The sequence below is a fragment of the Mauremys mutica genome, chromosome 2, assembly GCF_020497125.1.
Source record: "Mauremys mutica isolate MM-2020 ecotype Southern chromosome 2, ASM2049712v1, whole genome shotgun sequence".
Classification (NCBI taxonomy): Eukaryota; Metazoa; Chordata; order Testudines; family Geoemydidae; genus Mauremys; species Mauremys mutica.
In genome coordinates this window covers 206,753,535-206,780,882 of record NC_059073.1, presented here as the reverse complement: position 1 = coordinate 206,780,882, position 27,348 = coordinate 206,753,535, and the positions used below count along the sequence as shown (strand labels likewise).

Below are 27,348 nucleotides of genomic sequence, written 5' to 3'. Positions count from 1 at the left end.
CCACTAGAAGAACAGATCCACCCGTTCCAACCAGGGGACTTCGTCTGGGCCAAAAAGTTCGTTCGTGGCGACACCCTCCAGCCGAGGTTTACTGGACCCCACCAGGTTCTTTTAACAACCCAGACTGCAGTGTTCCTGGAAGGACGCAAATCCTGGATCCACCACTCCCACGTCAAGCCAGCCGTAGTGGACCACAGTGACGGACCAGCAGCTCTTGCCACCACTGAGGACACTGCCTCTGACCAGTGGACCAGCTTACCTCTTTCAGACATCAGACTTAAATTGACTCGAAAAAAATGAGAGGACCTTTTATTCTGACAACTGTATGTTTTTTATTATGCCTTTTTAGTTTATTTTCTGCTTATGAAGATAATGCTTTTATTAGATATTCCCACGAGGTTAAAACTCGTATTTTAGGAAATAGAAGTAATTGCTGGGTATGTACTCAATTTCCAGTAAATGCAGAACAGGGACTCCCCTTCACACCCATTCCCCGGACCACTGCTAATATGACTTGGATGCCACCGGCTAGAATAAAAGATCCAGTCCAACACAATCTTACATGGGACAAAACAGGAGTGCCAATTAACAGATATCTCAGGGTAACAAATCAGACAGGCTGCCTGGATTTGGGTGGGTTAAAAAACTCTTGGTGGGTATTGTTGGGGCCATAGTAATCCTTATAATACTGTGTTGCTGTATTCAGTGTGTCCCCTCCCTCATAAACTCATGTGGGTCAGTTTATTCTTTTCCTACTTCAGCCAAAGGCCTTACTCTCTTCGAGTTGGCCCAGGCTGAAATTGCCAAGCGGCCCTTGGCTCCTTAAAATGGGGTGTAGCTTTTGGTAAATAGTTATCCCAAAGCTACAAATGGAGGAATGTTGAGTCTGAACTTTCGATGAACTGAAACTTAACTCAGACTTGATGTCTCTGTCTGAAACTTTTAATCAAAGCTCTGACCTGCGAACTACTCATGACACCCCCCCTCCCCTTAAGTAGCCATCTCCCCCTTTGTCTTTTCTAATTTACATTTTAACCTGTTTTATCCTGTAGAATCTTGATTAATTATGCATGACCATTATGATCTGTTAATCACTTTGTTTACTTCTGTGTATAAATATTGATGCTCAACCCTAATAAACTTGCCACACTTACTCCGAAGCCTTTTAAGCTAAGGATAAGTGTGAGCCCGTTGATCAACGAAGTGTTGTCTGGTCTCTGACAGATTGTGAGCCCCATACCAACTCCGCACGAACTCGGGTGCTGGAGAGGTGAGTAAGGACTTGCTTTTTACCTAACACACACAAATATGTGTAAAGTCCTTAGGTCAGTTTCATAGTACAGATGGTGAGGCTGCTGATTTGTAAGACTCTTTCTGGAATCAATTTAAAAGGTTATAGTCCAATAGGCAGTCCAGGTGTATATCTAGTCTGTTCAAATTCTTCCATGAGAATTCCAGGGTGATCCAGAGTAAACCTAGAAACCTCAGTCTTATGCCTTAGACCAGTGGTTCTCAAACTTTTGTACTGGTGACCCCTTTCACATAGCAAACCTCTGAGTGCGACCCCTCCCTCCCCTTATAAATTAAAAACGCTTTTTTATATATTTAACACCATTATAAATGCTGGAGGCAAAGCAGGGCTTGGGGTAGAGGCTGACAACTCACAACCCCCCATGTAATAACCCAGTTTGAGAACCCCTGCCTTAGACCCAGGGGCGGCTCTAGACATTTTGCCACCCCAAGCACGGAGGGGAGGTCCACCGAAGCCGCGGGACCAGCGGACCCTCTGCAGGCAAGCCGCCGAAGGCACCCTGCCTGCCGCCCTAGTGGCGACCGGCAGAGCGCCCCCCACGGCTTGCCGCCCCAGGCACACGCTTGGAGCGCTGGTGCCTGGAGCCGCCCCTGCTTAGGCCTTCCCTGTTAAAGTTTAAGCAGACCTGAGATGGCAGGATCAGCCCGGGGCTTTCCTTTATAGCCCTTTAGCAACCTGACAAGCCTCTTGTCACAGCAGGATCTTCCCGGGCAATGATCCATGGACCATTGCTTTGAAGCTAATCTTCTATTTCCAATGCATACACAGGTAAACTAGTGAATTCATTCACATAAGGCAATTAGAGTACTTTATTATAGCATAGAAAGTTAAGCTGAAGACAATGCAGATAATGTTATTAGTTTCCTACAGGATCTTACATCTTTGATCTTAAGGTTAACTGAACCATCCTCATGAATAATAAGGCAATTAAGACATGAAAGAGAATTAGCATCTACAAGCTAATCTAGTTACATGGTTAAACTCTTAACAATATATAGGTAAACACAGACAAATACACTTAGCTTCTATCCTTGATTTCTATTACTACAAATAAATGGGATAATGATTGCTGGTCTAATAGATCTCATTGAAGTTCACATACAAGTAGGTTGTCTTGATTACATTTCAGTGCCTCTTGTTAAATTGTTATGGAGCATACACAGGTTGTCTGTCTGTCAGTGTCAGACCCATGTGAATAGTAGCCCAAGGAAGTTATTCCCCAGCTAATAGATGCCCCTGTTTAGGATTCATATCTGACTCAAGTATTCTTTTGCTTAATTTACACTCCCTCTAGTATTACAAACTGAGTGTATGAAAGATTTACTGATTTGGTTAAAAAGCATCCTTGCAGTACTATTTTAGGGCCTGATCCAAAGCCTGTTGAAGCCAAAAGGAGTCTTTCCATTGACTTCAGTGGACTTTGGATCAGGCAATTATTGAACATCTGTGTTGTTTTAACAAAAGAGCAATCTGAAACAGGAAGGTAGTCTAGAGCTTTAAAATTCTCCCTGCTCTGAAGGAGGAATTCTATTCAATATCATTGCGTTCTTGTAACAGACACTTCCTGCAAGGTGAGGAGGAATTTTAAGGCTCCAGAACTCTATATTGTAACGTAAGCTGGGGTGCCAGGACTGGCAGGCAATATGAAGTTAATGAGATTTACTAGAGATACATTTCTATGAAATACAGTAGGTGTAGAAGTGAATGAGTTAAAAATTGGTTACTTACGAGCAAATCGTGAAAGCGGTCGAGCATTTTTGTTGCCTGTCTCATTTGCAACTGAAAAGAGAAAAATATTATATTAAAATGTGTGTGTCATACTGGTATTTTCATTAACTTTAGACAATACCCACATGTAAAACCTATAACTAGAGCCCTACCAATTTCATGGCCGTGAAAAGTGTGTCACGGACCGTGAAATAAGCCCTTCCCTGTGAAATCCAATCTCCCCATGCTTCTGAGAGCACCTCAGCTGGGGTCCCCTAGCTGCTAATCCAGGCCAGAGTAGGGAGGGACTGGAGCTGTCCTTCCCCTGCATGGCCGCCCTCAGTGAGGCGATCAGATCCCATCTCCAGAGACAGCACAGAAGTGAGGATAGTAGGCAAGGAAGGGTGTCCTTTTGTGAGGATATCTGGTCCATGCTGCTTCCAAGCTGGACTGGAAATACTAGTGAGAACAATATTTCCCTTATAGCATCAAATGCAAGAAAAACTAATCGTGACAAGAAAACGGTTTCATAAACTTCCAAGAAGACAACACACTATGTTGAAACAAAATCTTTTCAAAAAAAAATATCCAGTTTCATTTCAGGTTTCCCCTCTTATTCTCAAGTCTTTTTACATTTATCAAAACTGGGATTGCACTTGATAGCTAAATGCTCAGAAAGATTACAATGGAGTCTATGGGCAACTGTAATTCCCAAATTAGCCAGAAGATGGTGCTATTATTATGAATTATACTGTATAATCCCTTCCATTTGATTTTCAATCTCTCTCAGTAAAGGAACATGTATAAAAGCAAGGTGATGAGCACAAAGGAACTTGATGCTGCATTTCTAATGAGAACTTTGCTGCAAGGCTATCAATTATTCCTCCTTAAGAGCATCCATGAGAGCAGTCCAAGAGAGAGGTGTGTAGAAACGATCTCAGATTTGTTTAGGATTGCATCTGAAAAATGGAAAGGGATGGGAAAGACAGAGTGGAGAGGAGTTCTGTCCTTTTTTGTGTATTTTATAGTGTATGAAATTCTCAGAGATGTTTTCCCCTCACTTGTTTTTCGCAGTGGAAATTCCAGTCTTGTTTCCCATATTTTTTCCTGAAAGACACTCTGGAGAAATGAAGAACTAGAAGGTTTGTGTCATTAGAAACTTTATGCAAATAAAACCTTTGTAACTGAGAAGGGATTTCTCTCTCCAGAGTGTTTGAAATGGTTTGGGGTTTATTTTATTAAGGAAAGTCAGCACCTTTGCAGCCATGCATGTGCTGTCAGGAGGAGGGACTGGTGCGCTCCAGCTGAATAGCGTGGGTTCATCATCATGTTCAGTTTTTGCAGGGAAGCGTTTGCAGCTACTGCCTTGCATCTATTGTGTTTCCTCCCTCCAGCCTCAGTCATGCTGCCTTGTAGAGTGTGAGGCTGCATTAACAACAGCGTATTAACCCTTGAGGGCTCAGCCAAAAGCTAGTTCATCATTTAGCAGTGTTGTGGAAAAAACGACCACACGTTGTGTTTGGATCAGAATCGCCTGAGGCCACTTTATTTTCGAGCATGCACTGGGGGGGGTACCAGTGAACTGGCAGTCCCCCCCGATTACAGATTTTTAGTAGCTTTTATAGCAAAAAACCCCAATTAGTAATACACACTTTCCTGCTAACATTATTGCCATATTTGGAACACACATACCATAAAAGGGAAAATAGCACAGCCAACTTTTTCTATTATTTACAATTTGCCCTTTGTGGGCACAAGCTTTTCCTAACATTAGCAGTGGGCAGTTATGAATTATAAGCCTTGTGACTATAGATAGTTTTGCTTTTGTACTTTTCCTTTATTCTGCCTTAAAAAACTTCCTTTTTAAAAAAAACCCTTCTTTCAATTAACTTGACTAATGCTCAGGTCTGAACCAAAGTTCAGGCCTGGGTCAATTAAAGTTTAGGTCCGAGCAATTTTCCACTACAGCAGCAAGGCGTTCTCTGGGAAATATTCCACCCTCTTTTTCCACCACCTCAACCAAGCTTTACAATCATTCATTGCTGTGTACAATATTAAACTGTTTGTTTAAAATTGTTTAAAACTTATACTATATATGTATATAATGTCTTTTGATTGGCAAAAAAAATTCCCTGGAACCTAATCCCCCCTATTTACATTAATTCTTCTGAGGAAATTGGATTCACTTAACATCATTTCACATAAAGTCCCATTTTTCAGGACCATAACTACAACCGTTAAGTGAGGAGTTACTGTAATTTACATTGCTCAGAGGGGTGTTTTTTCACACCCCTGAGCAACGCAAGTTAAATTGACTTAAGTGGAAGTGTAAACAAGCCCTAAAAACTATTTAACTCAAAAACCTGACAAATGCTTGGGGAGAAAATGCTTGGGGAGACTTTGTTAATCAAATGTGAGAAAGAAGTTAACTTTTAAAGGTCTAAGAAAGTAAGTCACCATGCACACCCAAGGAGTTTGCTTGTATTTCTATGGTAACACGTAATGTCATGTCACCTTTAAGTCTATTTCTCTTTAGACACATCCATTCTTCAACCACAACCTATCCCTTTTTATGTTGTGCTCCCGGCCGATTTTTAAAACCAAGCATAAGCCTGATGCAATTCAAAATAATGAGGGTCTGATTTTCAAATGGTGTGATCAATAACTCTGAAAATTAGCCCCTAAATCTTGAATGCTCATTTGGACACCTGAAACAAGTAATTGGACACCTAACTTGAGGCTTCCATGTTTGCAAATTGGACCATAACGTACTATAACTAAGAATGATGTCTAGATTTATGATTAAAAAGCTAACTCCTCTTTTAAAATATAGTGTTTCAGAGTAGCAGCCGTGTTAGTCTGTATCCGCAAAAAGAACAGGAGTACTTGTGGCACCTTAAAGACTAACAAATTTATTTTAGCATGAGCTTTCGTGAGCTACAGTTCACTTCTTCGGATGCATAGAATGGAACACACAGACAGGAGATATTTATACATACAGAGAACATGAAAAGGTGGAAGTATGCATAACAACAGGAAAAGACTTTCATGCATACTTCCACCTTTTCATGTTCTCTGTATGTATAAATATCTCCTATCTGTGTGTTCCATTCTATGCATCCGAAGAAGTGAGCTGTAGCTCACGAAAGCTCATGCTAAAATAAATTTGTTAGTCTTTAAGGTGCCACAAGTACTCCTGTTCTTTTTAAAATATAGTGTTAATGCTACCATTACAGCAATAAATTCCAAGCAAACTGGGGGAAAGTCCCAGAGCAACACTAGTAAACTGCTACAGCTCATGTAGAGAAGAACATATGGCATTTTGGGGTCTATTCTCCATACATATGCCTAAATTCCATTAACATTAGTAAGAGTAATGCACAGACAAATGGTTTGCAGTTTTCAGATAATCTCCTCTCAGAACCTAATATGCAAATCATGAAGTAATATTTACTTCATTATAGAAAAAAGTGACATTGATGAATGATGACTGAGGGACTTCGATTCAGAGTGTGAAATCCTGGCCCTGAAGTCAATGGCAAAATTCCTAGGATTTCACCCTCAGAGTTTTATTCTACTTTCTTTTTTACTACGTCTATCATCTGCGTCAGGAAAGTTGGTCCAGTGGTTAGGGCACTAGTGCAGGACTTCGGATACTCTCTTTCAAGTCCCTGTTCTGACATGGATTTCCTACATGACCTTGGGAAAGTCATTTAGCCTCTCTTTGCCTCAGTTCCACATCTGTACAATGGAGATAATAGCACTTCCCTACCTCACAGGGTTGTTGTGAGGATAACTACATTAAGATTCAGAGGGGTAGCCATGTTAGTCTGGATTTGTGAAAAGCAACAAAGAGTCCTGTGGCACATCTGTTAGCCTATAAGGTGCCACAGGACTCTTTGTTGCTTTTTACATTAAGGGTACGTCCACACTACCCGCCGGATCAGCGGGTGGCGATCGATCTATCGGGGATGGATTTATCACGTCTCGTCTAGACATGATAAATCAATCCCTGCCGCACTCCCCGTCGACTCCGGAACTCCACCAGGGTGAGAGGCAGAAGCAGAGTCAACGGGGGAGCCGTGGCCGTTGATCCCGCGCTGTGAGGATGGGAGGTAAGTTGAAATAAGATACATCGACTTCAGCTATGCTATTCTCATAGCTGAATTTGTGTATCTTACATCGACTCCCCCCGCCCCATCGTAGACCAGCCCTAAGATTCTGAGATGTCAGATACAGCAGTAAGGGGAACCACATAAGTAGCATAGATATACCTATAGTCATTTAGCTTCTATTGATCTCAAATCCATCCTACTCACTCCCCAACAGGTGCAGAGATCTTTTAGTTGCATAACCATTGCACAAGGCGAGGAAGAAGAGGAGAAGATTTGGGGACATCACTAAATGGGTCCACACCAGTGTAGGGCCAACTTTTCCACAGTGCCACTTTTTCTATTCACGAATTAACAAACAGACTTTTAGGACCAGATCTTTAGGTGGTGAAAGTCAGTGTAACCTTACTGACTACAGGACAAATACATCAATTTACACCAGCTTAGGATCAGGGCTTTAGACTGTACAAAAATATTTGTTGTTCAACAAATGGTTATACCAACATAATACTGCCTATGGAGAGATCGCAATTGAGTTAGCACTGGGACTATCATTTCCATTATAGTGCTATTCATATTGCACAGTAGTATTTGTGTCATGTGACTGGATACCTAGATTACATGGTCTTGTTTTGGTCTCTAATGGAGGACATGTGACTAGAGGGCTTTCAAGATGGTGTTTACACTGTTAGTGCAAAAACTCATAGAATTTCCCTTGTGAAGACCTAAACTGTTTTTTTGTGCTAAGCTGTGCACATATACACTTGTTCCTTAACTTCTGCATTCCACCCCAGAGGTGGTTAAATATCAGTACTCGCTTTAGTATTACCTGTGTAGTTTATAAAGCAATTTGGGTTCCTTAAGAGAGAGAAAGAGCTGCTATAGGCAGTAAATGTATAATAAGTTATTCTCATTATAGTGAAAATTGGGCTAACATTCCCCTGCTATCTATGGTCATCTGTCTTAATGGGCAGCAACATATCAGTTCCAATCAGAGTCCCTCATATCAAAAGCACTATGTTATGCAACCACCCATCACAATGGCCAGAAGTTGTACCCTTTTGGTTTGTTATTATTGCAATAGTAAATATATTATATGCACAGTCTGTTCTCAGACTAAAATGGACTACTCAAATATATGTGCATTTTATGCCAGTTTAACTACTAAACCAGTTCTCAAATTTTTCACTTCACTGGACAAGTATATTATCTCCAATTTTTTTTATTTAAAAAGGTAGCAATTTCACCAGTGTGCCTCCTCAATCAATCAAGCTGTCAAAAGTTCTTTGTCAAAAATCTCTAGTACAATTCAAAGAAAAATATACCAATTTGTAGTAATAACTCACTCAGACTGACAGATGAAGACAACTGCACATCTTCCCCACTTTGACATTTAACAAATGAGATGCCAAAAAACAAAAGCCACAAATCACTTTATCAAGAACTAAACACAAAAATATTAGAAATGGACACAAAGCTTTAGATAAACGAAGAACACTTTTCAAACATACATATAAGCACACAATTCATCATTCTTTGAGGTTAAAACACCCTTTTTCTCATTTTCATGCACCTTTCCTTAAAAGCTTGCCAACTGCTTGATATAACTACATAACTTTTAACAGTTAATATTGGAACTAAATAAGTTATTTCCTAGAATAATAAGTATGGGGAAAATACAAGGCAATACTGCAGACATTGAGATAATCATATTTATTTATTTTAGGTCATACTAGCCAATTTTTCAGTAACCAGGACCATAAGCAAAAGAACCAGAATATGATTTAAAAAGCTATTCTTGTGGAATTTCTGATCCAACCAGAAGCATGGGACGATCTCATGAGACAATTGCTCCTTGTGCAATTTTCAGTCCAGTACTGAGCCCAAAGCACCTCCAATCATTCAGATAACCATGGAAACTTTATCTGAACGGAACCTCTAAAGCTTTTGAAGTTCACTCATCACTACTTAAATTCCATGCACATGATCCATGGAAAACTAAGTGAGCTGGTCCCACAGTCTCTGAATCAAAGAACAGTTTGTTCCCTACCTAACTCTAGCTAACATTTTTAGCTCTCCAAGGATTTCTTTTGTGCTCGAGTAGAGTACCATTCAATAATTTCAGCAATTCAATATATGAGCTGCATTGCCACTACTGTAACCAGCATTAGAGCAGGTGGTGTAATACAGGAAAAGGAGTCAGCAGAGGCACTAACTTATGGAGTAGTGAGTGTTGAATCTATGTAATATGCTAATATTTTGCTGATTAAAAATGTGTATCAGAATGATGTACACCTCTATGGACTAAAAAGCCTGCTCAGTTATTAAAACTTAAGTTATTTAGATGGAAAATGCATAGTGTTAATGTAATTTCTCACAGATGTAATAATTATATAATAATATTTTGCATTTCCTCAATGCCTTCCTTTTGAAGATCACAAATCACTTTATAGACATGGTTCCATTTCAAAATACTCCTGTAACAGACAATTATCATCATCTCTATGTACAAATGGTGAAAGAGAGGCACATTCTATCCCATGTTTTCAAAACCAATTCTAAATGTATCTGGGAAAATACGTGCAGGCTCTCTGCTTAGCTGCCTTTATGCACATCACATGCTATACCTTCTCAATCATTGGAAGAAAACTGTCAAATATGCTAACAGATTAAATGTTTTCCATATGAAAGGAAATTAAACTGTAGATCAGTCAGATTCCTGAAAGAAAGTTAATTTACTGTGGAAGACGCTTTGCTCCCTCAGGTAACTTAAGTGTGCATCTTTGAAAGCACATCCACTGACTCTACAAGCACAAGATTTCACATCATCTGTGTTCCACTGACAAACATGAAAATGTTTTCAGAACTGAAAGACTAGGAACACAAAATAGAAGAGCAGCAGAGAAGCAAGTCCAGTATACGTGTAACAGGAGAAAATCATTTAATGTATTTTGTGCCAATGTATCCATTCCCCATAGACAGAGTCAGATTTTATTTACTGCTTTGCCTGAAAGAGTGGGGGAAGTGTTAACCAATTCTGACTATTACAGACTTTCTATGAGCAGAAAGCCTCCCAGAGCTCCAGGCATGCATAAGGAGATGCCTACTGGTACAGCCCTTCATAGGGTGGGGCCTACTTCCACATAGGGTGACCAGATAGAAACTGTGAAAAAACAGGACAGGAGGTAATAGGTAAAAGAACAAGTCCCCAAAAACAGCACTGTCCCTTTAAAAACAGGACATCTGGTCACCCTACTTCCACCTCTTTAATCCCCAGTGTCATGAGCTCCTTTGGAGAATACAAAGAGAACAGACTGTGCTTCCCTGAGCATAGGGACTGCAATTGCAGCTGGCTTTTATACACAGGGAGTTGAGGGCACTTTGCAGTTTCCTCCTCCCACCCTTTGCACCTGCATAAGGGCCAAACACAGTCAGTCTATTGGTAAATATTCTAAAAATCTACTGACATTTCAGGACAATGTAGTGATGAACAGGAAGAGGTCTCAATCACAGAGACTGAAAGCAAGAGAGATGGTTTTATCTAAGGGTATGTCTATACTTGCAGAGTTTTTGCGCTGTAAGTTTCACCGGTGATAGGGAACCAGTGAAAGAAAAGCACTGGTTTGTGTACTCGCTTAATTCCTCAGGCATCAGAGAGTGTTTACACTACCAGCACTTCCATCACCAATGAGAGCAACACTGTAGGGCAGCTATCCCACAGTGCAGCTCTCTCTATAGGTCTGTCTTCACTTTCATAATAGCGCAAAAACAACAGTGGTAAGAGTTGTATGCCTCTCGTGAAGGTGGTTTCCTTTTTGCGGTGAAACTTCTTAGTTTCACCACAAAAAGTAATTAACAAGTGTAGACGTGCCCGCGGTTTTAGCGCAAAAAAGGACCTTTTGCGCTTTAAATGTAGTGTAGACACAGCCTAGAAGTCCAGCATTAGCACCATAGTGAATGTGCCTACTCTTATTAGAGTCAATGGAAATACTCCGTTCCACTTCCAGGAGATTTGGGTCAGGCCCTAGGAGAGTAGTACTCTGAAATTATTGCTCAGCCTCACAATTTCAGGTGTTTACTTCAAATTTATTTAACACAATCAGGTTACAGCACACTGACAGCTGTTTGTGTGCCTTTGGGAATGCAATAATCTGACACCGATAAATAAGAAACATTTCCACTGTACAGCCTCATACACCAGATGATCACTGCATGAGACGCCGAATTTCAAGTGGTACAAGAAGCAGCTGTAAAATTAAGAATGAAAGCAAGAGAAAAAGCAGATTTTTCCACTCCGTCATGCCTGCAGTTGGCAAAAACTGAAACAATACATTGTCAAAGGATTGCAAGAGATTTTAGGAATACGACTCCAATTAAAGTGTATTCATAATCTGACATTGTGAGTCGAGCTGGTCAGATAATGGAATATTTTTCCCCTGTGGACCACTTAAAAAATGACGTTTGTCAAAATTTTCCATGCAAAAAATTCTAACTTTTTTCTCAGAACACTGAAAAAGAAAAAATTTAACCACTATTCAGCCTTTCCCATTCCCGTAGAGTTAATTTCACAGCACTCTATCAGCCAGTAGCACTTCCAGGCACTTGGAGAGAAAAAACATTGTTAAAAAGGGATACTACCTTGTACTTTCAGAGCATGCATCTCTACAGCCTTGAACACAGTGTAGTCTTTGCACCTGTGCTAGGAGAATAAAATGCTACCATGAGCACAAGAGTGAGGGGGAATATTATGAGCTGGTAGCATTTTACACCCACACAGGTGCAAATAATGACACAAGGCAGTGGAGAATAAGGCCCTTAAAGTACAGTTCTACTCTGACAATGTAAAGAGTGATTAAATATGCTCAATAAACACAAGCACAATGCTGCTACATCCTCATTGTGAACCCCATGAGTACCCGTTGGACAGCAAATAGTAGATCAAATCTGGACAATCCGGATCCTGGATACAGTGGTACTGGAGTGGTACTTGTTGGTTCTTCGCTTTCCATCTTTCAACTCAACATTGAGGGGCTATCAGCTGAAAAGTGTTCAATAAAAGTCAGTAACAGAGGATTTTGCAGCCTGTCAAAAAGTCAACATTATCTGTCTCCAAGAAACGCATATTGATTCTTTCCTTGCCAGTAGGCTGACAATAAGACGCTACAACATTGTTAGTTACAATCTTGACAGAAATATGGCAGATCCATTTATATGAAATCAGATACTGATTATGTGGAGACCTTACCAAGTACTTCGCCTCACTGGGACATTATAAGAGTCACTCAGTTTGAAGTTGTGAATGTTTAAAAACCTCCTAATGAAGCCTGTAACACCCCACCTTTACCAATACTTCAATACCCCTCCATGTTGTGGACTTCAACAGCCACCACTTTTCATGGGGCTACAGAGAATCTGATAAAAATGGACTGGATCTCCTAGACTTCTATAAATGATCTCTTTCACACACACACATAACCGTAGGCAGTCAATCACCTTTTTCTCTCCAAATGGTGGAAGCAGGGCTACTCTCCTGACCCAAGTTGGGTCACTTCAGCAGGGAATCAACTGTTATCAGCCTCCCGCAGAGTTCTTGGAAACCTCCCACACAGTCAGCATTCTCCCCACCACAACCATCACCCCAATTCTTACCTGGAGAGGAATGATGACCCACAGTAACCACTATCCCTAGATTGAGGGAGAAATACAGAAGAGCAGACTGGAAAAAAATACTCAGAGCTGCCTGACAAATATATAGTGTGCCTGACACATAATACTCTTGCTGAAAATGCCTACACTTGCTTCTACAAAGCAGTCTACAAAGTAGCCACTAAATCCAAAAGACCAAAAGACACATAAACCCTGCCTAGATGAAGAATGTGCAAAACTTCTGAAGCAACATGAAGCATTGGGTGACTCAGAGATAGCAAACCACCTAATTGACAGCCTCAATGCCCGGTGCAGGCAATGTTGGGAAGAAGTTGCAACAAATATGGATATAAAAATATAGCAGGAGAATATGGTCATTCACAAGGAAGCTTGGAGCAGCACAGAAACCACAGAAATTCGTGCAACTGCAAATACAACAAACAACAACAGCAACAACACACTGATGCAAGACTTCTTTAGAATTCAGAGAGAAGACCATGGACCTGACCTCTTGCAGCACTAACTGGAAGACCCAAAAGCAGAGCAAAGCCAGGTCATAATATTGTGATGGAATACACCCCAGTATTCACCTCCACACACTACAGTATTGTGTTCATCTCTGTTCAAGGTATCCTTGTACGGTATCATTTGAAAACTCAATTTGCTGATCAGTACTGTCCCGATAAAATGTGTAGCAACACTGTATGTGAAGTTACAAGATTTCCCTGTATGATGTTCAAAACTCACGTAGCACAGCAAGACCGACCTGTCTTGAACAAAAGTGTATATTTGCCTTGATTTGCATTTGAGCTGTAAACAGAGTCATCAAGCAGCAAGGGAAAACAAAGGAAGCTCAAAACAGGAGAAAAAGAAAGAGCAGAGAACACTCTTCCACACAGACTGTCTCTTGTTCCGGCTGGAAATGTTTTTTAAAGGGGCAAACACTCCAAGACATTCCTCTCTCTCTCACTGCCCATCACTTTCTCTAGGCCCGAGAAGACAAAAGGAAACAGACATTGAACTTTGGGGGAAGGGTCCCGACCTGAAGAGTTTGGTCAGTAACCTTGCTGGAAGCATGTGGTGAGAAATTTTGGTTGAATCTAATATAGTTTGTTAAGTTAGGCACTTGTAAGTGTTTTATCTTTATTTTTCTTGTAACCATTTCTAACTTTTATGCCTCATTACATGTACTCACTTAAAATTTATTTTTGGAGTTAATAAACTTGCTTTACTATTTTATTTAATCCAGTGTTTAAGTTGAATTGTCTGGGTAAGTCTATTTAAGATAATAAGCTTAAAGGAATAATGGACTTAAAATATTTGTACTGTCTGGGAGCTGACTGGGCAGTACAGAACATATATTTCTGGGGGGAAAACCAGGACTGGGGGTGTGTTGATGTCACAGGCCAGTGAAGCAAGGCCAGTGAAAGCCAGGGTGAAAATGGCAGGCTGCAGTTACACCAATACTCAGGGTGTGGCTTGAATGCTGAAAAGATGTTTGTGAGAGGCCCAGTTGGGAGCTACTTCAGCAAGCCATTGTAAGGCACACAAGGTTGTGGGGCAGGAATGACACAGCCCCCTACTGGTGTGAATTCTACCCCAGAATGTCACAAATGTGTACCTAGCACACACTGGAGGAACTTAGTACTGGCACATTCTTTTGTAACTTAGATGGCTTAGTCCAGAGGGGTCACCATTTGCATCATTGACAAATACAGGAAAGCAGTCACTAGTGTGCGTTGAAAGCCAATTGCACGTGAGATGAAAAACCAAACTACATTAACTAAAGTCAATGAACAAACATTTTCATTTGCTGGAGGTCCCAGCAGTCAGAGAGTAAGGAATTAATTGCATGTTTTCATCAACTAATCCTTTAGGCTCTCAAGATAATAGCACAGATTCGTATACAACAGAGAAAACAACACATTCCCAAGGAAGATGTCAGCTGACAAAGGTGAATAAAAGGAAACTGAGTTTCAAAGCGTGATTTCAGTGATCAGCTGAGGAATTTTGCTGCATCCAGGAAACTCAACAATATAAAAAATAATAGATTTCTTTCCAGATTTGGTACTTTAAAGAAGTATCCTCTTGCTAGTCTGAAAAGCATCCCCCATGTTGAACACTGAGATAATTCTATTATAACTGGTCAAAATAAGAATTAAATTGAGAAATAAAAGGTATCACCAAGATATTTTTCAATGATTGCCTAAAGTTAAGTGCTTAAGTCTATATTTAGGTATCTGAGTTAGTGGCCTGATCGGCAGAAGTGTTGAACATGCAGGGATTTTTTATCCCTCTACCCCAAAGCTCAGACTGATGGGACAAGGGTCTGTGTGCAAGTCTTCACTTCACGGGTGTTTGGGGAGCAAACAACGAAGTCTTTTGTCCACTGATGTTCCACAATGGCTTGCCTGATGTCCATAGGCTTTCTTTAGTTGGGCAGATGACCCCTCATGTGGTAAACAAGTAGTTCACACTTGGTAATGCTTCTCTCCAGACTGTGGGGTTTTACAGTTTTATCAAACACTTCTACAGTTACAGAGCAAACAATTAAATATTACCTTATAATACGAGATACAGATATTGTAAATAGGATTAATACCTTTACCATTCTACAAACATTTCATAAAGTCTCAACGCTAAACACATTCTTATCATTCTAATATCTATTTTAGCAATACTAATACACAAGCAAGCAGACTGGTTTCCATCAATGCATTTGTCAATGTTCAGTGAGACCCAGGGGCCTTGGCATGAACTGGCACCTGGTCTGCCAGCGTCATACCTTCCACAACTGTTTCTCCTTTTTTACCCTTCCTGCTCTCTCAATCTCCACCTCTGATACTGCCTTGTGATACGAGGCTCTGTCCAACACGCCTCCTCTTTTGTGGGGCTGGAGAGAAGTGAATCAAGGAGGGACAGATTGAGGAAGCAGTAGGCAGTAGGCACAGCAGCTTCTACACAGCACATGTCCCTTGGTAGCTTCTAATCCTGCTTCCTATCCAGGCAGGGGCTAAAGACAATGGCCAGATGCTCCTCTCAGCAGGATCCTCAGAGCAGCAGTGTACAGCTCCACGAGCTGGCCCCCACACAACCAGGGGGGAGCAGAAATTATTGCTGCTATCAGTGTAGGAACATGGCAGGGTGGCAGCTTTTGCCAGCTAACCAGCAAACAAAGGGCAGGGACTTCCCCCCATTTGTGCAAATGCAACTACTGCCTCAGCCTAGCTTCCCAGCTCCCCCTTCAGGAACTGACAGGCTCCTCTTTCCCAATCACCACTGAGTCCAGGGGTCCCCCACACCCTTCCTCAAGATGGCTTCTTACTAAAAGGAGTTAGCTCCAGGGTAAAAAAATTACCCTCCATTACCACTCCCTCTGGCAAGTCTATAAAATAGGACACTACTTTATTGTCCCTTGATTCTCCTCTGACAACTCCTGCTTGAGATGTGAGCAACATCCTTTGCCTCAAGCCAGGCTGAGCAGCAGGGAATAATAAAATCTAAAAGTCTCTGAGGGGCTCAGACAGAAACTTCCCAATGAGCAGGATATTCCATAATTGGCCACAAGGGTTTCTCGTATTTTCCGCTGATGCAGCTGTTACCAGCCATGGTCAGAGAGAGAGACTAGTGGACTAGATGGAACACTTGTCAGATCCACTACGTTTTTTTACATAGGAATTGCCATTCACTTAGTGTTCTTTAAACCTCAGCTGTAAAGTTTATAACATGTACAATTTTAACACTACACCATTTTAATTCTTGAAACACAGTTTAAGCAGCTACAGTAGATGCAAAGAAAGCTGAACAACTCAAGAAAAGTAACCACATAACTGAGTTTGAGTCACTCTTCCTATCTTGACTTCCCATTAACGAGTCAAAAGATATTTGCAGGCTATCATAATATTATTTTGTGGTTATTACTCATTTTATGAATAATCCAAGTGAATTTTGCCTTATTGAAATTCAGTGTGATGCTGTAACATAGTATCACAAAGAATTCTAGGGAGAGTCTCACATTTCTAAATATAATCAAGCTGTTCCTTCAGAATAAAACGTCACATGAGCTAGTTCCAGATGGTGACCTTTGGATAAGCAAAGTCATTAGAAATCACAACCTTAGTGAAGCATGCTGCAAACAAGGTATTAGGCTGGCCTGTATAGACTACACACAGGCACTTTGTAGTCCATGTGTTAGTGGAAAACAAAGCTGGCATTACATTGCTGACAACCCAGCAGTACAAGTCCTCAGAGTGCTTTTGTCAATTTTAACTCAAAAATGAACTCATAGACTCACAGATTTTAAGGTCAGAAGGGACCATTATGATCTTCTAGTCTGACCTCCTGCACAACGCAGGCCACAGAATCTCACCCACCCACTCCTGTAACAAACCCCTGACCTATGTCTGAGCTACTGAAGTCCTCAATTTGTGGTTTAAAGACTCCAAGGTGCAGAGAATCCTCCAGCAAGTGACCCGTGCCCCATGCTGCAGAGCAAGGCGAAAAACCCCCAGGGCCTCTGCCAATCTGCCCTGGAGGAAAATTCCTTCCCGACCCCAAATATGGCGATTAGCTAAACCCTGAGCATGTGGGCAAGACTCACCAGCCAGACACCCAGAAAAGAATTCTCTGTAGTAACTTAGATCCCACTCTATCTAGTGTCCCATCACAGGCCATTAGGCATATTTACTGCTAATAGTCAAAGTCAAAATTAGGCTATCCCATCATACCATCCCTTCCATAAACTTATCAAGCTTAGTCTTGAAGCCAGATTCGTCTTTTGCCTCCACTGCTCCCCTTGGAAGGCTATTCCAGAACTTTACTCCTCTGATGGTTGGAAACCTTAGTCTAATTTCAAGTCTAAATTTCCTGATGGACAGTTTATATTAATTTGTTCTTGTGTCCACACTGGTACTGAGCTTAAATAATTCCTCTCCCTCCCTGGTATTTATCCCTCTGATATATTTATAGAGGGCAATCATATCTCCCCTCAGCCTTCTTTTGGTTAGGCTAAACAAGCCAAGCTCTTTGAGTCTCCTTTCATAAGACAGGTTTTCCATTCCTCGGATCATCATAGTAGTCCTTTCTGTACGTGTTCCAGTTTGAAATCATCCTTCTTAAACATTGGAGACCTGAATTGCACACAATATTCCAGATGAGGTCTCACCAGTGCCTTGTATAACAGTACTAACACCTCCTTATCTTTGCTGGAAATACCTCGCCTGATGCATCCCAAGACTGCATTAGCTTTTTTCACAGCCATATTACATTGGTGGCTCATAGTCATCCTGTGATCAACCAATACCCTGAGGTCCTTCTCCTTCTCTGTTACTTCCAAGTGATGCGTTCCCAGTTTATAAAAAAAATTCTTGTTATTAATCCCTAAATGCATGACCTTGCACTTTTCACTATTAAATTTCATCCTATTACTATTACTCCAGTTTACAAGGTCATCCAGATCTTCCTGTATGATATCCCAGTCCTTCTCTGTGTTAGCAATACCTCCTAGCTTTGTGTCATCCGCAAACTTTATTAGCACTTTCCCACTTTTTGTGCCAAGGTCAGTAATAAAAAGATTAAATAAGATTTGTCCCAAAACCGATCCCTGAGGAACTCCGCTAGTAACCTCCTTCCAGCCTGACAGTTCACCTTTCAGTATGACTCATTGTAGTCTCCCCTTTAACCAGTTCCTTATCCACCTTTAAATTTTCATATTGATCCCCATCTTTTCCAATTTAGCTAATAATTCCCCATGTGGAACCATATCAAATGCCTTACTAAAATCAAGGCAAATTAGATCCACTGCATTTCCTTTGTCTAAAAAATCTGTTACATTCTCAAAGAAGGAGATCAGGTTGGTTTGGCACGATCTACCTTTTGTAAAACCATGTTGTATTTTCTCCCAATTACCATTGACCTCAATGTCCTTAACTACTTTCTCCTTCAAAATATTTTCCAAAACCTTGCATACTACAGATGTCAAACTAACAGGCCTGTAGTTACCCGGATCACCTTTTTTTCCTTTCTTCAAAATAGGAACTATGTTAGCAATTCTCCAGTTGTACGGTACAACCCCCAAGTTTACAGATTCATTTAAAATTCTTGCTAATGGGCTTTCAATTTCATGTACCAGTTCGAGTTTGGCTTCTACCTCGGATGTGGTAATATCTACCTCCATATCCTCATTCCCATTTGTCCTAAGCTCCTCATTAGCCTTATTAAAGACTGAGGCAAAGTATTTGTTTAGATATTGGGCCATGCCTAAATTATCTTAGCCTCTACTCCATCCTCGGTGTTTAGCGGTCCCACTTCTTTTTTCTATGGCTACAGAACCTTTTACTATTGGTTTTAATTCCCTTTTCAAGGTCCAACTCTACAAGGCTTTTGGCCTTTCTCACTTTATCCCTATGTGTCCTGATTTCCTACGGTAGCTTTCCTTGCTGATCCCTCCCATCTTCCACTCCTTGTAGGCTTTCTGCTTTTTCTTAATCACCTCTCTGAGATGCTTGCTCATCCAGCTTAGTCTACAACTCCTGCCTATGAGTTTTTTCCCCTTTCTTGAGATGCAGGCTTCTGATAGTTTCTGCAACCTTGACTTTAAGTAATTCCAGGCCTCCTCTGCCTTTAGAGCCACGAGTTCTTCAGTCCAATCCACTTCCCTAACTAATTTCCTTAATTTTTTTAAGTTAGCCCTTTTGAAATTAAAAACCCTAGTCACTGATCTATTTTTGTTTATCCTTCCATTTAGTTTGAACTTAATTAGCTCATGATCACTCGAACCAAGGTTGTCCACTACAACCATTTCTTCTTTGAGGTCCTCACTACTCACCAAAATCAAATCTAAAATGGCATCCCCTCTTGTTGGTTCAGCAATTACTTGGTGAAGGAATCCATCAGCTATCGCATCCAGGAAAATCTGAGCCCTATTATTCCTAGTAGCACTTGTCCTCCAGTCTATATTTAGGAAATTATAGTCTCCCATGATCACACAATTCCCATTAGTATTTACTTCATTAAAAACATTAAAAAGGTCTCTATCCAGATCCAGATCAGATCCCGGCAGTCTATAGCACACCACAAGCACTATCCCAGGGGAGGCTTTAGTAGCTTTCTTCCCCAATGTGATTTTTGCCCAGACAGACTCTGTCTTATCCATTCCATCCCTTCTTATTTCTTTACAGCCTACCTCATCACTGATATACAATGCTACTCCACCACCTTTGCCTTCATTTCTATCTTTCCTAAACAGCACATACCCTTCAATATCTGTACTCCAGTCATGACTACTATTCCACCATGTTCCTGTTATCTCTATAATACACCTCTACCCAATATAATGCAACCCGATATAACACAAATTTGGATATAATGCAGTAAAGCAGTGCTCCGGTGGGGCGGGGCTGTGCACTCGGGTGGATCAAAGCAAGTTTGATATAACACGGTTTCACCTATAACGCAGTAAGATTTTTTGGCTCCCGAGGTCAGCGTTAACTCCACCAGAGTGGTCCTTTGGGGCCATCTGCCTGTCCCAAGTCAGGGTAAAGGAGGAGGGTTGGGCGTGGGGCTAGCAACCCCACCCCGTAAAAAATCAACTTGCTACAGAAACGCCAACAATAGAGATATCAGAGACTTTTATCCTGGAAAAAGAAGGGTCTTCAATTCGAAGACGCATGACGCTGGGTGGTGAAAGCCGTGAGGAAGCCACTAAGCCGATCACCCTTCTTGCAACCAGGAGGATTACCATCGGCACATGGAATGTGAGGACCATGTACGAGTCAGGAAAGACGGCGCAGGTTGCAGTAGAGATGAGGAGCAACAACCTGACCCTACTGGGTATTAGCGAGACAAGATGGATACAAGCTGGACAGAGGCGACTGTTGACAGGAGAGCTGTTGCTGTATTCCGGACATGAAGAGAGCGACGCACCCCACACACAGGGAGTAGGCTTTATGTTGTCTAAGCAGGCACAGAGAGCACTGATTGGTTGGGAGGCACACGGTCCCACGATCATCACAGCATCCTTCAGAACTAAAATGAAGAGGATTAAGATGAATGTTGTTCAGTGCTATGCCCCAACCAATGACAGCGAAGAGGAGGATAAAGACTATTTTTACAATAGACTTCAGAAAATATTAGAGACTCTCCCAGACAAAGATATTACCATTCTTATGGGAGACTTCAATGCCAAAATTGGACTTGACAATACAGGATACGAACAAGTCATGGGGACCCACGCTCTGGAAGAGATGAGTGAGAATGGAGAGAGATTTGTGGATCTCTGTGCATTTAACAACCTGGTCATAGGAGGCAGTATCTTTCCTCACAAGCGGATCCACAAGAGTACCTGGGTATCGCCAGCAGGCACGACAGAAAACCAGATCGACCATGTCTGCATTAGCAAGAAGTTCAGAAGATCTTTGCAGGATGTTAGAGTTAGAAGAGGAGCAGACGTAGCGTCCGACCATCACCTAGTGGTGGCCAGATTGAAGCTGAAACTGAAGAAGAACTGGATAGACGCGTCAGATAGAAGAACGAAGTACAATGTCAGCCTTCTGAAGGACCACAAGACCAAGGAAGATTTTGGACTAACGCTGAAGAATAAGTTTTCAGTATTACGGGATCGGTCTGAGGAAGAGGAAGACAGTGTACTCAACAGATGGCAGAAAGTGAGAGAGACACTTAGGTTAGCATGCCAGGAAGTGCTTGGAATTAAGAAACACCAGCAGAAAGAGTGGATTACAGCAGAGACCTTGATTAAGATAGAAGACAGAAAGAAGAAGAAGGCAGTAGTTAACAACAGCAGGACTAGAGCAGCAAAGGCCAAAGCTCAAAAAGAGTATGCTGAAGCCCACAGAGTAGTGAGGAGGAGTATTAGGAAGGATAAGAGAGATTATGTGGATGGACTGGCAGCAGAAGCGGAGCAGGCAGCATACAGCGGCAACATGAAACAGCTGTATGACACCACCAAGCGACTGTCTGGAAAGTTCAGCAAGCCAGAACGTCCCGTCAAAGACAAGCAGGGAAAGTCTATAACAGGAATAGAACAACAGATGAATAGATGGGCGGAGCACTTTGAGGAACTCCTGAATAGACCAGCACCACCAAATCCACCAGACATCGACCCAGCCAACGAGGACCTTCCAATCAATTGTGACAAACCAACCAGAGATGAGATCAGAAAAGCCATCATCATGATGAAGAACAGGAAGGCGGCTGGACCTGACGACATTCCAGCAGAGGCCCTGAAAGTAGACCTGGATGCTTCAGTGGAAATGCTGTACCCCCTTTTTGAGAAGATATGGGAAGAAGAAGTGATTCCGGCAGACTGGAAAGAGGGATACCTCATCAAAATCCCCAAGAAAGGAGACCTTAGCAACTGTGCCAACTACAGAGAAATCACACTTCTGTCGGTGCCAGGGAAGGTCTTCAACCGAGTCCTTTTAGAGAGAATGAAGGATGTAGTCGATCCACAGCTACGAGATGAGCAGGCAGGCTTCCGTCAGAATAGATCATGCACGGACCAGATAGCAACGCTCCGCATCATAGTCGAGCAATCTATGGAGTGGAACTCCTCATTGTATATCAACTTTGTTGACTATGAGAAAGCGTTCGATAGCGTGGATCGAGAGACCCTCTGGAAGCTCCTTCGGCACTATGGCATCCCAGCAAAGGTGGTTAATTTGATCAAGAACTCATACGACGGCATACACTGTGGAGTGATCCATGGAGGGCAGCTCACAAACAGCTTCCAGGTGCGAACCGGAGTCAGACAAGGATGCTTGTTGTCTCCATTTCTCTTTCTCCTCATTATTGATTGGATTATGAAGACATCCACTTATGAGCGCAGGAATGGAATTCAGTGGACGTTGTGGACCCAGCTTGATGACCTGGACTTTGCCGACGACCTTGCACTCCTTTCACACAGCAAACAGCAGATGCAAGAGAAGATCAACATAGTGGCAGCCACGTCATCACAGGTTGGCCTCAACATCCACAAGGACAAGACCAAGATCCTCAAGATCAACTCCATCAGCAACGACCCAGTCACACTGAATGGAAGCCCCCTGGAAGAAGCGAAGTCCTTCACCTACCTAGGCAGCATCATCGACCGGCAGGGTGGCACAGACACAGACATCAAAGCAAGGATTGGTAAGGCAAGAGCAGCCTTCCTACAGCTCAAGAACATCTGGAGTTCCAGAGAGCTGCCTTTGGCAATAAAGATTCGACTGTACAATTCCAACGTGAAACCAGTCTTACTGTATGGAGCTGAAACCTGGAGGACAACTAAAACAACCACTAGAAAGATTCAGACCTTCATTAATAGCTGCCTTAGAAGGATTCTTCAGATCCGCTGGCCAGACACCATCAGTAACATCCACCTCTTGGAGAGGACCCGTCAACCCCCAGTAGAGGAAGAAATTAGAAGGAGAAGGTGGGGCTGGATAGGACACACACTACGCAAGCAGCCAACCATCACCACCAGACAGGCATTGCGGTGGAACCCCCAAGGCAAGCGGAAAAGAGGCCATCCTAGAAACACCTGGCGACGCGACCTTCAGGCTGATAGCACAAAAATGGGCTATACCTGGAACCAGCTAGAGCAAATGGCCCAGGATAGAGGACTCTGGAGATCTGTTGTTGGCGGCCCATACCCTGATTAGGGTGACGGGCATGAATGAATGAATGAATGAGGTCAGCGTTATATTGGGGTAGAGGTGTATCTGATTTCACTTCCTGCACCAATAACTCTAGTTCCTCCATCTTGTTACCTGGGCTTCTCGCATTAGTGTACAAACATCTTAATTTTTGCTATCAGAGGGGTAGCCATGTTAGTCTGGATCTGTAAAAGCAGCAAAAAGTCCTGTGGCACCTGATAGACTAACAGACGTAATTTTTGCTGTTTGGCTTCTGTCACATTCTTTACTCGATTAGACACAGATATTCTATCGCCAGTATCACCTATTAGACTGGTATCTACACTACCCTTCTTCCGTATGTCCATTCTCCTACCCATGGCTGTATCCTTTCTTACTTTATTTTCTTCCGTCTCAATGTTAAAATCCAGCATGGAGATTACCTGGACATCTCTCAACCAGCTCCCCCAAATTCCTAGTTTAAAGCTCTCTTAATCAGTTGTGCCAGCCTCCATCCAAGAAGTCTATTTCCCTCCCTACTCAGGTGAAGTCCATCCCGAGAGAACAGTCCTCTGTCCATGAATGCCTCCCAGTGGCCATACATCCCAAAGCCCTCCTTATAGCACCACTGCCTGAGCCATCTGTTGATCATCATAATCTTGTCACACCTTTATTGCCCTTCTCTAGGAACAGGCAGAATCCCACCGAAGATGACCTGAGCCTCAATTTCCTGAAGCATCTTTCCCAGTCTGGCATAGTCTCCCTTGATACGTTCCAGCGAGAACCTAGCTGTATCATTTGTTCCCACATGAAGGACAATCAATGGATTCTTCCCTGCTCCCGTTAGGATCCTCTTCAGCCTCAGGTCCACATCCTGTATCTTAGCACCTGGCAGACAGCACACCTTTCTGTTCTCTGGGTCAGCTCTGGTTACAAGCCTATCTATTCTTCTCAGTAAGGAGTCCCCAATCACGTAGACCTGCCTTTTCCTGGTGATGGTGCGATCCTCTGGTCTATCCCCTATTCCTCTGGCTGCAAGTCCTCTCGATTCCTATTGTCCCTTGCAATCCATCTCGTATACTCCTGGGACTCATATTTGGTGTTATCTCCATTGACTCTTCCTCTCTTCCTATAGGACTCTCTCATACTATGGAGTGTTAGAACCTCAGTCTGTATTCTGAGGCATGAAAAATGTCCCAGAGAATGATAAAGTCTCATAGCCTGTAAAACTGAGGAAGTCCCAGATTATGAAGTTTATACTAAACAGCAAAGGGGATCAGAAGAGAAACTATTCACTATTGAAATAACCACCTTCTGCTGACAAAATTAGGGCTTTGGACACTCCTGTATAAAGAGAGAGTTTGAGGCTTCTAATACTGCTGGGGGAAAATCTATAGATGGTTCTCCCCAACTCTCTGAAGTGTATTGCGTCCTCTACATTTCCCAAATACTCTTCTTCCCCCAAATCTATGGGATTCAAATATCTGGATCTAGATTTTAGATCCCACTGGAAAGAAACCCAGTTACAAAGAATCTGAACTTTCTCAAAGTTCAAGATTTGGCTCCTAAGTTTTGGTTTGAGCCTATCAATGTATGTTTTTCTTTAAGGGAGTTCTTCTGCTTTGTTTCAATCATCTACCCAACTGTCAAAAATCATCTGATTCACTGAGCATGTTCATTTGAGTGTATGTTATATTAGAAGTTTGAGTCACCTTTCTTATATTAGACTGGAGAGGCCATGATCCGAAGCTCCATGCTATTCCTAAGGCTATCATCTAGGGCTGTGCTTTGTATCCAGATGCAAATATGAATGGCTCAATTTTGAAACTGCTTCCTATTCAACTCTGCATTGGAAACAAAGATAGAATGTCCATGTTTTTTCATCTGATTTTGGAGCACTCAAACTCAGCGTAGGTTGTTGGTGGGCATAATAGAAGCGTGGTTGATTTGAGAAATGTCACCTTGAATCAAATTTATACACTGATTCACACTACATTTTGGCTTAACAATCCAAAAGCAAGAGTTACCAACTTCTGAGGAACGCCATCGTATTTTCAAAGGATAGAAAAAAACTCCACTCTATGCATTATGGCCAAACTGGGCAGCTGAATCGGGTATAAAAAAAACAGGGAAAGCAATGGAGGATTCAGATCACATTGGTGTTTGCATTTCCATGTTTCTAAATTTACCTACCTGCTTCTGAAAAAAAATGTATAGAAAAATATCTTCACAGCTAAAATGATAGAACCTAATTATGGAAAAAGCTGCTGAAATTAGCATGATAGGATGCCATTCAAGTTACACTCCTGCAAAGTACTGAAAAGACCTTATTAAAAATAAACTATATTTGCAAATAAAGGCTAAAACTCTATAGGATGTGGCGCTCCTTAAGAAGCAGAACAGCAGCATCCACACTTGTCACTTAATTGCTAAATTTCCTTTCAGTGCATCCACTAACAAACAGCTTGCTCTGCAAATAGCAAGTGGCCATTGTGATGACTCCAAATGCTAACTGCATCTCTTATAGGGATGCATGGAAAATAAAGGCATTGAGTCCACACAAATGAGCTGGTTTGTTTTTATTAGTTCCACAGGAAGCAGGTCCAGACTCCCGCCACACTGTATAAAAACATTAAGAACATAATGGAATGACAATGTCCTCTGTTTCCAGACACCGTCCTAATGAAAACAAATGCAGAGCAAAACGCACTAATTTTAGAACGGTTCAACAGTATTTGCCTTCTGGTGCTTTATGAGAGGGAGGACTAAGCCCACCCCTCACCCTTAGCAAAGGTATTGAAAGATGCCAATTATTGATCACTGACATTTAGTAATTTAGTCAACAAGAGCAAGTGGTCTGTAAAGTGACTAATAATGATAGAGGAGTCCGCAAATTCTGCAGAAGGGACACACCGCATTAAGTCACGCCGATGTAGAAAAACACAATATGCATAATGACAGAATCCATAGCTATGTGTTTCCTACCTGTTTTTTCTTTAGGTACATCAGCATAAAGAAGTTGTATCTCCCTTGTTTTGGCCATTGATGGACCAGAGAAGTGAGAGGAAGCGCTTTCTCATCCCTTAAAGACACAGGGGTGCTGAATGTCTAACCAACAGATCTCTTTTTCCAACTATTTGTGAGGCATTTGAGTTAAATAACAAAGTTATTAACAAAAGCAAAGCTAAAAAAAGGCTTTCAACGGCTGGTCTAAAAATTCTTTCCCCTCTAAGTTCCTCAGAATTAAATTTCCTTGGTATTTGTAATATGATCATACAAGTTCTACGGCTGCCCAAAGAATCTTTGGAGAAGTAGGAAATAAAAGGAGACCTGACTTATTAATGTAAAGAACTAATGGGGTGGGGGGGCTTGTCACGCATTTTACACACACACCATTAAGAAAGAAGAGAGGACAATCATTTGATGCTTGTATCTTGGCAACAGAAAGAAAATGAAAACTTGGAATTTTTCGTATACTGGAAAGTGAAACAAACATGTTGAGTGAAGCTAAAAATCAACAACTTAGATTTGTCAGAGTACTAATGTGTTACTACAGATTTATAAAGTGCCAGAGAACAGCAGCACTGAGTGTCTGGGCAAAGGGAAAGACAAAGTGCAAGGGAGAGCACATGCTCTAGTATTAAATATTATTTCCTTTAAAACTGGATCCATTAACCTGGTTGTGAGGATTCATTTGTGTACATATCTTTGAAAATAATGGGACATGTTAAAAATCTCAGGCATTGCCATGGGGGATTATAGCCACAGCACTAGAGCTGCGTAGCTTCACAAATGTTTAATCCATGGGGGGAGGCAGAGTTCCTCTTGGAAAAAAATTTCCAGCAGATTCATTACACAGTTACCATGGAAACTTTTTTTCTGTTGGTAAAGCACAGCCTGACAATAAGCTCCTGTGGGTGTGACCCCCTGGATTTGAATT

General features: G+C 41.7%; 1 protein-coding gene across 8 annotated transcripts in view; it reads right to left on the bottom strand.

Annotated features, from left to right (window-relative positions):
* PDE1C (phosphodiesterase 1C) overlaps positions 1-27,348 on the bottom strand; it is a 548,714-nt gene that overhangs the window by 398,999 nt on the left and 122,367 nt on the right. For all 8 annotated transcript variants that reach the window (XM_045004983.1, XM_045004970.1, XM_045004971.1 and 5 more), the window contains exon 2: positions 3,041-3,091. Coding sequence is in view for 7 of the 8 variants with exons in the window: in XM_045004970.1 (XP_044860905.1) it covers positions 3,041-3,091 (51 nt within the window). In the remaining variant the exon portion in view is untranslated. The remainder of the gene's footprint in view (positions 1-3,040; positions 3,092-27,348) is intronic.